At 33.0% G+C, this 12,143-nt stretch overlaps 1 protein-coding gene across 3 annotated transcripts in view; it reads left to right on the forward strand.

Moving 5' to 3' along the window:
- The window catches only part of LOC112210385 (uncharacterized), a 57,696-nt gene extending 47,169 nt beyond the window's left edge, over positions 1 to 10,527 (forward strand). For all 3 annotated transcript variants that reach the window (XM_067051375.1, XM_067051374.1, XM_067051373.1), the window contains exon 5: positions 8,968 to 10,527. In XM_067051375.1, the coding sequence (XP_066907476.1) occupies positions 8,968 to 10,471 (1,504 nt within the window). In that variant the 3' untranslated portion in view covers positions 10,472 to 10,527. The remainder of the gene's footprint in view (positions 1 to 8,967) is intronic.
- The last annotated feature ends 1,616 nt before the right edge of the window (positions 10,528 to 12,143 follow it).

Here is a 12,143-nt window from a genome sequence, read left to right on the forward strand (position 1 = left end):
TTCTTAATGTTATTGTCCTAGCGTCCAAAATGGCTTCCTCTTCTTGCTGGACAGAAATTCATGAGGACCTCCTCATCCTGGAGACATCCTTTCACCTCTTCGGCGCCTCAAACACGAATGCTCCCTCCAAAACCAAAACCTGCTTCGAGGTTACATGTAAACATCGATTGTCGCACAACAGTTAGGGATTTTTCCTAATGATTTACTTTCTGAATATTATTCATTAGCACTATTTCTTGATTTCTATTTTTTCTTTAATTTTCTATATTTTCAATTATGAGGGGACGAGTTAAAATAGTTTTTATGATATTTGAATCTGCTCAAAGTGGCCTTGATTCAACGGAATTGTTGACTGAAAAATATGTACCGCCATCTTGGTTTTGTTTTGAATCACGAATTTGTTATGGACAATGAAAATTGGTTAGCTTGCTTTTTGGATAAACAAAACAAATGAACAATATTAAAATGATACATAAAATAAAACATTAAAAACCCTTTATACATCAAAATATACTATTTACTCAAAAAGAGCATATTACAATATAATACTTGTTTCATCATTCCCTAACCCTGTCGCAAAGCTAAGACTTTACAAGTCAATGGCACCAGTTTCTTTATGTAGTAAACCTAAAAATAATGGCTGTAATCTTTTAAGCATTATATCATGTATTTATATAAAACATAATTTGAATTTTAGACAAAACATAACAATCACTATAAGACTTTTCACCTGCACCACAGTGATTTTGTCACTCTCTACTCCGTTTATAAAATGACTACCAATATACTCTCACAAAGAAAAATTTTGGGCTGAAAGGTGATCAGGACACACTAGAAGGAAGCTGAAAACATATAGTCTCCATTGTTTTCTTCATTAACTTTTTCACTTGGTTCCAGAAGGTGAAAGAGAATGAAAAATGTGTGAATATTTTATTGGTAGTCACTCCCTAGAACTCAACAAAATCAACACCATTTAGACTTAAATTTTGTATATTACTTAGTTTTTCAGTATTTCAGAATCTCTTTTCGTACATGCTTCTCTTCAATTTGTTTTGAAGCTTCTCTTGAGTGTAAAGATGAAAAAAGGTAGGCAGTCACATCCTAGCCTCAATGGAAATTCTTAGGGAGCAAGAGAGAAAAGAGGATAGCTGGTAATGGTTCTGGTAATGATGGAGGGAACAAGCCCGGCAAGTGGGCCTATTGGTCCTTTTTGCCAATCCCAAGACAGACCAATGGAATGACTCTTTTTATAACTTTTATTCCTCTATATCGAATCTTTTTGGCTTTCTAATGAAATTTAAAAGGGACAACCAATCTATAAAGGAAGCCTCATTCTATCAGAATGATAGAATTCTGTAAGCCTATATCTCAGTGACATGTACCCGTCACAATTAGCTATGTAATGTAGGGTAGTTTCTGGGGCCTATCCTCCTAAGTGGCAGGTTTCATCACGAACTACTCCACACTCTTAAGATATCTTTTAAGTCTGCAATGACCTGTAAGAATTCCTATCAGGAATCGGAGTTCATTTCTGTTTAGACCTAGCAGCCACTTAGTTCTCGAAGTAGAGGGTTCAGTTATTAGTATCTTGGCCTGTCTTAGCCCTATACATTCCTTTCACTTCTTGCCTGCTATCTTTCATGTCTAGTCAAGGACTTCTTTGCACTGAGACCTTTTAGGCTGATGCCTAGGAATGGTTCTGGCCCTATAGGAGGGTGCTCGGCTTCGTTTCTAGCGAGCTGGTTAGCTTTCTATTCTACCAGTAATTCCCTTATGTCCGGGGACCCACACAACTTAAGTTTCTGTGAGCTCGTCAATGACTGTCTCTAAAGCTCATTTGCACTCTCTCACCTATGTAGAGGTGACATTAGGCGACTCAAGGGCTTGAAGGGCAGACAGACTATCTGAAAAGATGGCGATACATGTCCTTTCATAGCTGATAACTTTAGGGCATGCTGCTGACAAAATGGCTCACACTTCTGCCTGAAAAACAGTTGAGTATTTGCCTAGTGGGAAATTTAGTTCTGTGCCCGAATAGACTCCAGCCCACATTAAATCTGTTGAATCCTTTCTTGATCCATCAGTGAAACAGAGCAAATAATCTCTTGGGGTTTCTACTGAACCTTGTACCTAATCCTCTGCCTTTGGATATTGGTAACTAATGATGAGGATAGCAATGGAGAGACAAGTATTTTCTTTTGTTTCAACATACACTGTTAGTACCATTTAACTTTGAAAAGGAGGATTCTCAATTGGTAGTTCAAGACACAACAAGGCATTATTAGTCTTTCTTCATGTCCTAAATTTTTTATAAAAAAGAGAATATTAGTATTTTCATCTCTCACAAAATGGAGTGAAGTAACGGTTGATGTAACAAGTCTCTACTTGAGTATTTTAGTACTTTTCATTGTTATTTTGTGGGAATGTTTTCCCAATTAAGTCAGTTCACTTACATAAAACTACTAGTAATAGTAGTACTAAAAGTTTCCTTTAGATCTTGATTAAACACATCATGTATATTTATATAAGATGTTCAAAATAATATTTGCATATGAGATTGGATATTATGTTCTATGCTGGGTGTTATTATCATAATAAATGTAATAATAGTGAAAAAGTGGGAATGGTTCAAGTATTTTTAAGCATGACAAGTTAGAGTTTAAAACTATGTTTTATATTAAAACTAGCTTATGATAAAAAAAATTAAGCCTGTTCACAACTAAATAAATATTTTCTATTAGAACTAACACATTAATTAAACATTCTATTTAATTTAATTACTCCTTAGTACTATATTTTACTTCCTAGAATGATATTTTTTTTAAATTATTATATTAAGTGTGTGCCTGCTTTAGAATAATATCAAGGAGCATTCCCTGAAGGCAATGAAAATAAGAAAAATCAAATCAATGGATTTTAATGTTCAAAAAAGGTTTCAACAATAACTAACTGAAGGTAAGTTACTGGTAATAAACCAGGATATACAAGTAACTTCAAGAAACTTCTGTTTGACTTATAATTTATACTTAAAATTTGAGGATAAGACAATGTAGATACAAGGAGAGGAAAATGAAATTGAGCTGGTTTCACCTCTTTCTTGATATTCAATTAATTTTGAATAAACTAAAAAACAATAAAGTGCATAGGTTAGATAGCAAATCTGGACCTCAGAAACATTGCTACAAGAATGGATTGAGTCTACCGTCCCAATTTTTAAAAAGAGAGGTGTAAGAGCAACTCCGAAATCTGGAGGTTCCATAAAGTAGGATGATAGGTTACGATATTGATAGGTTTGAAAGAAAGAATTTATGGATCTGCAATAGAGAATGGTTCTTCTTGATTCAGAAAAAACAGTGAGCTCTACACAATCTGTAATAATAATCTTGGTGTTTCCCTACTCGTTAGGATGTAAAGAATTAGATGGCTGTGTGTTATCGGAATGAGTGAGGAGAGAATGACCAGAAGATTGTATTATGAGGATCCCAATGGAGCAAGGCCTCGTGGAAGACTGAAATGAAGATGAAAGGGCAGCGTCTCTGAGGATCTGAAGTAAACAGAACTATCCATCAGGCAAGCTATTGACGGGAAAGATGGTGGAAGAGCTGTTCAACAGGACTAAAAGGCATAGATGCTACAATCCTCATGAATAGTGTCCCTTATATAGAGGAGGACATGTTGGAGATATTCAACGAGTGTTTAGATAAGGAGTACTTCCCCAGAAAGTGGATGCTTGCAGACTTGAGACTGCTCTAAAAGGATGGTGGCATGGATAAGGAAACACCAAAGGCCTACTGTCCTATATGCCTTCTCCTAGTAGCCATCAAAGCTCTAGAACACATAATTGTGAACAGCCTTAGACCAATCCTAAGGGCGGCAAGCCACCCACGGCAATTCGGCTCTTCCCATGGCAAGAGAACTACAGATGCATTGATGAGAGTGCGTGGGGACATAGAAGGGAGTGCGACAAAATATGTCTTATTGATACTGTTTAACATATCCTCCTCCTGTTTGTGGCCCATGTACTTTAGCGATTGCAAGAGCTCAACACCCTCAGTAACTTATACTTCCTGGTAGGAAGTTGCCTTGATAATCGGAGCGTCAGGATTAGGGGTAACTACTATGAGGTGGAGGAAAAAATTGAAAGAAATCCAAGGACAGAGGATTAGGCTGAGTGAAGAAATGACCTACCTCGGGGTAAGGATAAGAAAACGATGCCTCTCCTCACCTGGTCTATTTAAGGGATAGGGTGACTCTATCACTAGATGGATTGAGTAGGATAGGAGTTGCGTTCTGAGGAATCAAGTATCCTGCTACAATGACCATTTACAAAGGTGAATGTCCTGGGTATTGTGAGGTACGCATCCCCTGTATGAAGCCGGAACCTCACGCATGATCAAAAGAGGAGACTGGCCACCATACAAAGATTGGCTCTGATGAGGATCATGAAGACCTACAGGATGGTGTTGCATGAGGCGGTGCAGGTGCTGGCCGGAGCGATGCCCCTGGACCTCATCCTGAAGGAGGATTTTGTCAAGCAAAGTAAAGAGGCAGGGGTTGGTAGAACTACTGGAGGGACTCCCAGAGAGGATTGGCCCCCGAACATATGGAAGAAGATGCTGGGGGAGGATTCCATTAAAGAATGGAATGGATGGTGGCTAGCGAGCCATAAGGGTGCCACTCTGAGGAAGTTCTTCCCTGCCGTCCATTCAAGAGTGATTGTGGTCAGGGTCCTCCCAGATTATTGGGTCTCAGAGATCCTAACAGGGCATGATAGGTTTCCGGGGAAAGCTGCAAAGCTTTGGAAAGAATATTGACCCCCGGTGCCCTACATGTGTAGTCCCTGAAACTGCAGAGTAGTGTTGGATTGCACCTTCATGGAAGGACATCATGCCAGGTTGGGAAAACTGGAATATTGGCCCTCACTGAGTTGGACTTCCGTCGTCTGATGGAGGAGGAGAATTATCGCTTCTTCAGGGAGTTCATCTATGGGCGGAAGGAGGTGGTTGAACTCCAATAAATAAATAAATAAATTTAAAAAAATGTCTAGTAGTAAAATAAAATTGATAATTATTGTTAGCAGTGGCATGTGTAATCCTAGCACACTACCCCACTGCTGCTGAACCCCGTTTTCCAGAAATAGCGAGGAAAGGGGAAGAAAAAAAACCTTTTTTTTCTAATTGACTGTTAGTAAATTGTCTTCATTGGGTATCTATAAAATATCTAGCTCCTAGCTTATAGCCTGGTATGTGTTATTTTTAAAAAGTCAATTATAATGTTCAGTAATTTATTTTAAAAAAGTCAGTTTTTCATAGCACCAAGAAGGGATCATCATTAAATTAGTTCCCATCTGATGGCCCACTGACCATAGGTGATCCATGAGAGCCTTGGGATGGACCACAGGAGTGACCAGCAAAATATAAATATTTTTGTGACGATTTGTTACTAGAGCTATTTTATTAATTATCTTTCCCAATGTTTAATATATAATAAAAATAACCCAAAATGTACATTTCAAGTGACATAATTGTCACATATTCTTTGAGGGGGTCTTCTCTTTACCCCAAGTTGGGTGTGAGGTTGGGCCGAACATGGTTCAATTTCCGACTTAGTAGTCCGGGTGAGTGGTTATGGCCTGTGAAGCACTGTTCTAAAGGTTTCTGGAGCTAGCCATTTTATTCATAACATTATATTTTCTAAACGTTTTTAAAAATTGTTCCTGAATATATTTTTTTTAAACTTGTTCTTAGGTGTTCCTTGGTTTTATTGGCTTTACATATTCTTGTAGTCCAAAAATGAACAAAAGTTCATGTCTAGTTCATGCACAATCATCATCTCTAGTTACACTTGGTCTATTAAAAAATTTATGTCTGAATGTAAACCAGTCATCAACCCAAGAATTAAAATAGTTAGAAGAACTTCAGTAAATTTCTCAGAATCCAAATGCCCTTGATATAACTATCTTTAATATCCTATAGATTCCCAATATTTATGCTTAGGAGTTTATGATTAAGTTCTATATAAAAAAAAAAAAATTTCATAAGTAGATCTGAAGTAAATTTTTTACCTTCAATAATAATGTCATATTGAGGTACCAAATCTCATATCCAATTTGAGTAATGCATTAACTGTTTTGAGTGCATCTTTTCTGTGGTATTATTGCAACACATAACAATATGATCAATAGGTACAATTACTACACTATTTAAAGTAAGTGTTACTACGGTTATTGGGAATAAATTATTTCTTTGTGTACAGTAGGTAGTGAACTGGTTATTAGGTTCAGTAAACTGCTCTACTTCAGGTTTTATATGCTTCATCACTTCGTTCAATGATATTCCATACACATTTTGTTCTTTCTATGAATGTTTTCTTTCATTCTTGAACAAATTAATTTGGTAATATTTGATTTGAAGTTGCTTTAATATTGAATTAGCAAAGTTGTAAAAATGCTAGATTTTGTCTCAATGACTGAAGAATAAGTCATTGAACATTTTAAGTAGGTACTTAGCACAAAACTTAGAGGTCTTTTTGATGTTATGTTGTATGATTTAAACTTGAATGGAGAACAAGATTTATCAATAAAATATATTAATTCCTTTTTTTTTCACTCAGCTGTTTAGCAATCTCTTTGTAACCAATAAGAGCTATTTCATCTAATCTTGAAAGAGTATTAGCAATCATATTATAATTTCCTTTCAGATGGCGAATGTTGGTAGAAACTGGAAATAAACTGCAACTGCTGCTGTTGTCGAGATGAAGCTTTCTTGTTCTTCTGTAAAAATGCATAATCGATTGGCTTGCGATCTGTAAAAATTCCTTCTTTCAAGAAAATGACATAACTACTTTATTGATAGGTAGATTCCTAATAGCTCTTTAATATATGCATCATAAGATTTTTTGGACTTATTAAGATTTTTAAAGTAAAATTCAATTAGTTTCCATTTATTGTTCTGTTGTTGTTGGAGCATTGATCCAATGGCTTGATTTGAAATGTAAGCAAGCAAAACCGATGGAATATTATTGAGAATCTAAAAATGTAAGAAACCCTACTTCCCTACTTCATATATATAGCACTGTGATTTTTTGCAAAAAGTTTCTACAGAGTGATTTATTGGGGCTTAAAGTATTAAATGAAATGATATAAACTGTTATCAATTTGACAAAGGTTTTTGTTAAATTTTAACTCAATTTAACATGGATAAAGTAGCAAAAAATAGCTAAATTTAGGTCATTTATTTTTAAAACATCTTTTGAAAAGATGAATTTTACTGAGCATACCTACTACTTGTAATGGTCCCATTGGTCTCCCACAATATTTCAAATGGTCTCTTATGTTTATAATGGGAAAATGTTGCAAATACTAATAAAAATAAATTATAATTTTAGAAATTTGTTTTAAAAAAATGCATAAGAATAAATAAGTTCACTATTGGGACACCTCCTTTCCCTTTGAAATAATTGAGTTCCTGGGACCATTTCCATCAATATACAATCAATTATTATTGTTATAATTTAGACTGACATTCTCTCCTTTGTATTCCTCCCAGTTATCTGCTTTGCTAATGCAGAGTATGTAAACAGAAGAGTTTCATAATGTTCCTTATAATTTATTTCCAAGATTTTTTCTTTTATCAACTATGTCAGCTGATTTCTTAAAATATTTTTTGAAAATTACCAAGATAATTGTTCCTCAAATTTTCTATAACCCTAAGGTATGTAGAAGTTTGTCAGACACTTTTTGCCAACTAAGTTTTTTGTTTGTTCAAGAAATGGCTGGAACTTGTCTAATTATAATTTACAATTTTTCTATTTTATTTTATTCATTATTATTCTTTTTTCTAGCTAGAAGACATTTGACTTTCATAATCTTCCTCTTTCTTCTGATGAAACTTTTGAGAGTTATTAGGTGCCATTGACTAATGGATTACTTGAATTTTTTAACTAGTTTTTTAGAAATACTACTATTCATCTTATGAAAACATATGAAAACAAAGTATCAGATTTTTTCCAGTTTTACAGTGACAATTTCATTTTACCTATGGATTGCTTTGTTTTTTAAACGTTCAATAGTAAATTACTGAACATTCACGATAGTAACTGCATTCATCATAGAACAATTACTAATTGTCGGACAATTAAAAAAAATTAGTTTTAATATACACTTTCATAATGCGTGAGGTTTGGTTTACCACTTGAGTCCATGTAATTTTCAATTGGAAAATCAAATAATGTTCAAATGAGAGTTTTGTGAACTATAAAAATTATAATGGGGTATTGTTTAATGATTACATATTCCTCTGAATAATTAACATTTCTTTTCCAAGATTATTAATAGGGTGGTGTGATGCTCTATTATATTTTCACAGTTATTCGTTTTGACATTTGTTAAATTTGATGAAATTGATTTTTAATATTTTTTAAGATATCAAAATGATCATTGACTAATTTAATTTATTTACATTTTAAACAAAGTTTATTTATTACTTTTAATTTTTGTTTTAAAGAATGCCTAAGTACATCTTGTATAAAAAAAAAAAATGATAAGATAGATAATATTACTTCTCATATTGGAGTAGGGACCCCAGAATGCCCAGTTCAGAGTAATATGGGTTCAAATCCCATCAGATTCATTTAATATCACCCTAGTTATGAGTGTATGGTAATCTTTAGTAAGCCAGTTTCCACTTCTTACCATCAATACTAGTAACAGTAATGTTACCTAAACATTTAGAAATTTAGGTTAGTGTATTCTAAATCCATCATAATTTTAAAATTATGACATCATTATGTCAATTTACTAAAATATTAATTATAAGCCTAAAATAATAATATTATTTTAGTCTGGTCTCTAAAGTTGTTGTCTTGAAATAGCCATGATTCGGTATTTATCAAGTAATAATAATTGTACACATATATACGTATATGTATGGTAGGTTTAAGGAATTATTTTTGTTTCACTTGTTTCAGGTTTTCATCAGAAAATGTGGAAATAAAGAATCGGACCGTAATAGTAAAGGAGGAATTTATAAAAGTTTCTTGTGAAGTTAAGAATGAACCGATATATACTGATTATTTTGCTTTTCCCCGGAGTAGACGAGCAAAGCAAAAAGAAAAAAATTCAGTCAGTATCTCACTCATTGGTTTTGATTCAGTTTCTAGGCTTAATTTACACAGACAGATGCCACGAACTGTAGCATTTCTCAAAGAGAAGATTATATCAGTTGAAATGTTAGGCTACAACAAAGTTGGTGACAATACGTTTCCAAATATGATTCCAGTATTGGTAGGTCGAACAATAGAGGAAATTAAAAAAACATGTTGGCAACAAGAGAATATTTTTGATGATTGCCCATTCATTTGGAAAAAATACAAAGAATCAAACTTCTCTACTGCTTATTATGAAGATGCTTCTTGGATGGGACTCTTCAATTATCAAAAATATGGTTTTAGAAAACAGCCTACAGATTTTTATGGCCAGATTTTCTCACTTATGGCAGAAAAAGAATTGGGTGGTGATAAGAGACTCAATGCCCACCTATGCATAGGGAACAGAATGGTTCTCAATGTCCTTCTTGAAAATGCAAATAAATATATTATCAGATCAAAAAAAGCTCTGACGTGGTCTATGTTTTGGACAAGCAGTATGACACATGATTTTCTTAATCTCCCAAGGTTAGCAGATCTTCCATTTGTAGAATTTATGGAAAATCTTTACAATAATGAAATCTTCAATTCTACAGTTTTTATTTTTATGAGTGACCATGGTATTCGATGGGGTGGAATCAGGTCTACTTACCAAGGCTATATGGAGGAAAGGCTCCCATTTCTTTTTATCAGTTTTCCCAAGTGGTTCGGGAATACATATCAACTTGCTACACAAAATTTAAAGGCCAACAGGCGTCGGCTAACGACACATTTTGATCTACACGAAACCCTCCTTGACTTAATAGATCTGAGTAACCTTCAAGATGAGGTAATTATAGAAAGAACGAACAATTTGAATCATTATGCCAGAAGAGGAATAAGTCTTTTCCTTCCTGTTCCTGAAAATAGAACCTGTGAAGATGCTGGGATCACTGAAAATTGGTGTACTTGTTACACTTCAAAATCTGTTTCTGCTTCCGAGCCATTAGTTAAGAAGGCGGCCGAAGCTTTGGTTAATTACATGAACAGTTTGCTTAAAGATCATCATGAATGTAGTGAGCTTAATGTGCATGAAGTATTGTCTGCCAGGATCGAACAATTGATGTCAACTGTGGAAGATAAAGATTCTATCCTTACTAAATCTACTGATTACATAGTGACTATTATTACTGAGCCTGGAAATGGAATATTTGAAGCTACTGTGCGGCATCGTATTTCCTCAGATGAATTTACAGTAATCAATGATGTCAGTAGGTTAAATACTTATGGTGATCAATCTAAATGCATTTCGCATTACCTGCTTAAACTATATTGTTTCTGCTTATAATATTATGAACCAAATTGTAAATAATCTATTATGTAAATATATTTCATATCGGTTTACAGGTGTTTTTCAGCTTTAGATCATTGAAGATGCCTGTATGTTAATAATTGGCTGTGAATATACTGTGGTCTTTGGATTCTAAAGAATTCAACATGATATATTTGTCTTGAAGTTAATTATTTTATAATTTTTTTTTTGTATTGAATTGTGTATTAAAAATTATAACTTAAAAAAAGTTATAATGTTTAAATACAATTAATAGTAAATACTGTTAATAGTAAATATCAGACACTTTTATAATTTTTATAGCTAAGTATTTTATAATGAATATTACCATATCATTACATACTAATTATGTTTAAAAAATAACACTCATATCCAAGAACTGAATGTAGTTAAAATTACATTTTTGTATAATTTAAGGTTAATATATTGATAATAATATCTTTTTAAGCAATGTCTAATTTAATTTCACCATGCCCTTTGTGAAAATCAAACAAATTTTATTAATTGAAAAATACTACGGTATGAACCTGAATAAGTATTCATAAATTTAGCTTTCATTATTTTTCAAAGTGTATTAAGTTTATGAACTTCTGTGATTTCAGGAAGAAATAACAAAAGTATCCTTCAAACTTCATTTGAGTGGTTCTAAAAAAAATGTCTATTATTGTAATACTGAAGTATTCGTCTAAGAGATGTGTGTTTTATGATATATTCTGCTTTTATTGTGTTCTTCTTATCTCAGTACATAATATACATTGAAAAAGAAATTAATTTCCTCCAGTCAAATTTCTTTTGACCCTCAGTCATCACTAAAACTGCCTCTAAGAAATCAGGTTAATCAGTTCTCCAAGAAAACCTTGTAAAAATTAAATTTCATTATGCGCTGCTTTCAGAAATGAATTCATCACAGAGGTAAACACAATTGTCTAACTAGGTTTAAATATGTTATGTATGTAGCAACCCAATGCGGTTGAGCAAAGCCACTTTCTGAATCAAGTTTTTCTCTCTATTTTAAATACAGTCATAAACAATATTTCAATCAAAATTTAGTTACTGTAAAATTAATCATTAACACACATCTATTAATATTTTCTATTTGTTAATCTAAAAAATGGAATTTCATGAAACTAAAGTAATAAATGTAATAACACTGTCAAAGCTTGGCAAAACAGTTTTTTACCCTCTTACAACTTAGTAACTTCTCAATTTTCAAGAAGAAAGGGGAATTTTCAGGTAAGTATATTTATGATTCTCATTACCATCCTGCAGTCATTCTTTAGGAATATTCTTTCTTGTTTTATAATTACACAGTTATTCAAGGTGTTTATAATTTTAAAGTGTACTTCTTTTTTTTTTAAATATCCACTTATCTAACCAGTGTCAGCAAGCTCTTAAACTTCAAATTCTCATAGCCACTGTCGAATCATCATAAACTTATTAGTTTAGTTCAACCTTAGATGGAATGCAGAGTGTTTCTGAAAAAGTTGGACACGACCAATATCCCAAATCTTTATTAGAAATAAGATAAGGATTAATATATCAATATTTCTTAATTGAGATTTATTTAACATTATAAATAAATCTATAGTGGGATCCATACCATAATATGATATTCTGTTGTAAGGAAAATAGATTCTCAAATCCAAACATTGTATAAAATAATTTGTAT

This window comes from Halyomorpha halys, unplaced genomic scaffold, assembly GCF_000696795.3.
Source record: "Halyomorpha halys isolate HHAL.00 unplaced genomic scaffold, Hhal_1.1 Scaffold434.1, whole genome shotgun sequence".
Taxonomy (NCBI): Eukaryota; Metazoa; Arthropoda; class Insecta; order Hemiptera; family Pentatomidae; genus Halyomorpha; species Halyomorpha halys.